Here is a 3,371-nt window from a genome sequence, read left to right on the forward strand (position 1 = left end):
ATAATACGACTTATCACCCCATTGTACCATTTGTCACCATCTTTTAGTAGCCATTTAGTTAACTTTTATGGTTTTGTAAAACTTAAAAGTCTTTTTTTAATAGACATGCCACAATTTTGCACATATTAATTGGAACTATTTGCTTACATTTTTACGAAATTTTACTTGTCCGCATGTTTCAGTAGAACCGCCCTACAGTGCATGTCCAAGTGTTTGTAAAAATTATTTTTGAAAATATATTTATTTCGCGTTAAGGTAACACAGATCATATAGACCCCTCCCCCTCTTATGTCTCAGTAGTAGTACTCGTTACGCTTTTTTTTTTTTTTTTATCCATATACTGATCGTTTCTTTGGAGACACCTTTACGACACTATTTAATACACCCACCCATTCCTTTTCTGAGTGAACATCTCTAGCTGCAACAAATCACCGCTAGCTTTTTGTATTTACATTTTGTTGCTCGTCGCACCTGCACTCTTTCCATCCGCACCCTTTCCACCCTGCACAACGCACACATGAATACACCGGCACAAACCAACAGTAACCGCAAGATGAACCAACCGGCAGACATAAAATATCAATTTACGAAAACCAAAATTTGCAGACACTTCCTAGAAAACAGATGTATGAATAAAGAAAACTGCAACTATGCTCATGTGCTGGAAGAATTAAGACCTCTACCCAACTTAGAAAATACCAAATTGTGCAAAAGCGTTAAGAAAAAAATCCCCTGCTATAACCCGAACTGTAAATATGCCCATAGAATTGAGAAGTTGCAACCCAGTACTGACCTGGCCACGTACAAAACTACTCTGTGTTATTTCTGGAAAAAGAAAAAATGTATGAATCAGGATAAGTGCAGATTTGCTCATGGTATTGAAGAAATTAGACCTTTACGAATAGCAAAGGAAGGGAAAATCGAAAGGTCATCTCTTCCGTTGTCCGATGTTGATTCCAGTTTAGGCACACAACACTACCACCAGAAGGGGAAGCCGAGCGTCAAACGAACAAAAGAGGTGGGCATGCTTCCTGGCAGAAAATGGGGCAAGAAATGGGATCGAAACGGGGGCAACATGTGGGGAAGAGATGCAAGCAGGAGTGGGGGCAAGCGTCAAGGCAAAACGTGGGACGAAGATGGCGACAATGTGTGGGAAGATCGTAGCCGCCAAGGGTGGGAAGATCGTTGCGGCAATGTGTGGGAAGATCGTAGAAACAAACTGAGGGGAAATCATGGAATCAACCTATTGGAAGAGTCCAATGACAGTAAATGGAGCAACGAACGAGACAGCAATCGAACCATCGAGCGAACAGAGACACCATATAACAAACGAACGAATCAGACACACAGCTACCTATTGGAAGAAGAAAGGGTTCCAGATATCCTGTCCAGCATACATCTATTCGAGAGCAACCCAGTGATGGAAAATGGTTTATTCCAGCTGAATGATAACTTTTTAAATATATGTAACAGATTGAACTTCGACATGGACGAGCTTTATGCCCCCCCAGGATACACTTATTCTAGAGAACACGAGCAGAAGGAGTCGGAAGAGAACAACATTTGGGAAGACTCCATTGTAGATATGAATTTTCTGAACTTGGATTACCTTAACGATGAGGAAGAAGTTGCAAAATATGAATTATTTCGGGGCAGTAGCCTTGACGTGAATCTGGAGAACATCCAAGCCTTAAGTGTGCGAGTAAATCAGGACGCACACATGAGTATGAGTAGAAATTATGACGCAAATATGTGGAGTAAAGAATAAGAGGAGGTTAACAGAAACCATGGCGTAAGAGAAGGGAGGCATTTCGAAATAAGCCAAAGTAACAATCATAATGTGTTTCTAGATACAAGTCCAAACGCAAGCGAAAATGTACGTACCACACGTACGAGTGCGAATAACCAACAGAACATGGATAGAAATCAAGGCACAATTCGCAACGAACTTAATATCTTCAATGCGGAATCGATCGAAGACGTGTTTTCATTTGGTCCTCCTTCCTCCAAGCAAGTGCTAAGCGACTCTGAATTTTTTGCCAAATGGTGTAAAAGTATAAAAGATAGAAATTCGAAACATTTTAACAGTTTATGTTTATTCTAGGCATCGTCCAAATTTCCAACTATGTGTATTCGCCTTGTATGATCCTCTTCCCTGTATAATATAAAAAAAATAAAATAAAATAAAAATATCAAGTGAGGCACATGGTGCTATATTGTAAGCAGAAAAAATTGATTTAAGTTAGACATATGCACATGGGTAAGAATTCTTCACAACTTTTAAATGATCATAAAACTTCGTTATATGCCATCTTGTATATTATTTCCTATAAAGTGATTATAAAAAATAAGTTCAGTCGTATAGCTTTCCTTTTTTTTTTTTTTTATATTTGTTTGAGAAAATTCCCAAAATTTATTCATGTAATTTTTGCAAAAGTGTATGTATGCACATGTATGAACATATACATCCTTCGAATGATCCCCAAATTGTACATCATTAAAATTATCGTAATTGTTGTAATTAACAAATTTTTCTTTTTATGCCGATACGTATTTTGAGTACTTGCTAAAATTGCACTCGTGCATAAATGAGTAAAATTGTGTTTAACTAAACAGCTATTGTTGACATAGCTCTCCATTTATATGTAACTTTTTTTTTTTTTGTCCTACTTGTCCGCTTCACGTTATTCGTCCTAATTATTTTTAAGTGCAAATTGCTCATGCGTGTCCTTTTCAATTTCGTTTTCCCTGTCCTTTCTTTTTGCTCGATTTGCAAACCGTTCGTAGTGTTCCTAATTTTTTCTGCTTTTTTGTTTTTCTTTTTTTTTTTGCCGTCTCTACGTAGAGCACTTGCAAACATAGTTTAAAGCGTTTTGAATTTACTTTTTCTTTTTCGTTCTTTTTTATGTAAGATAACGCAAAACCGAAGCAACAGCGAATGTGTACTTTTTTAAGATATTTATTGTAAAAATGGGATTTACAAAATGGTCTCTTTTTTGTTTCCATTTTGTGTTCCATGTGATTGTGGTCACCGATGGTGTCACACGGTAGATATGAAAATGAATATTTCCTTCTCTGGGCAAAGGTGAGGCCTACCACCAAAATGAAGCTTAATGGATGCTTACTCCCCACGTTGTGTGCGTGCAGTTACACGCAGCATGTTTCTTTTAAAGCAAATGGGTAGTGCAGATGAAGGACAATAATGCTACCACAATAGCAGTTCAAATTGTCCAAATGGCGTAATTGCCACTAATTATGATATTGCTCCAATTTGGTGTTCCTATTTTGTCATTCGAGGATGTAACGCCTTTAATTTTTTCTTTCAGTTGAGGGGATTTTTTGGATATATATCTATTTTTTTTTTTTTTTTT

General features: G+C 37.2%; 1 protein-coding gene across 1 annotated transcript; it reads left to right on the plus strand.

Moving 5' to 3' along the window:
• Positions 1-517: 517 nt before the first annotated feature.
• Positions 518-1,757, plus strand: PCYB_081790 (hypothetical protein; the record flags this gene model as incomplete). Its single annotated transcript, XM_004221917.1, has 2 exons — positions 518-875; positions 1,314-1,757. Coding segments are annotated over 2 exons (802 nt in total), but the record flags the coding sequence as incomplete, so codon positions are not given.
• Positions 1,758-3,371: the final 1,614 nt, after the last annotated feature.

The sequence above is a fragment of the Plasmodium cynomolgi genome, chromosome 8 (assembly GCF_000321355.1).
Source record: "Plasmodium cynomolgi strain B DNA, chromosome 8, whole genome shotgun sequence".
Taxonomy (NCBI): domain Eukaryota; phylum Apicomplexa; class Aconoidasida; order Haemosporida; family Plasmodiidae; genus Plasmodium; species Plasmodium cynomolgi.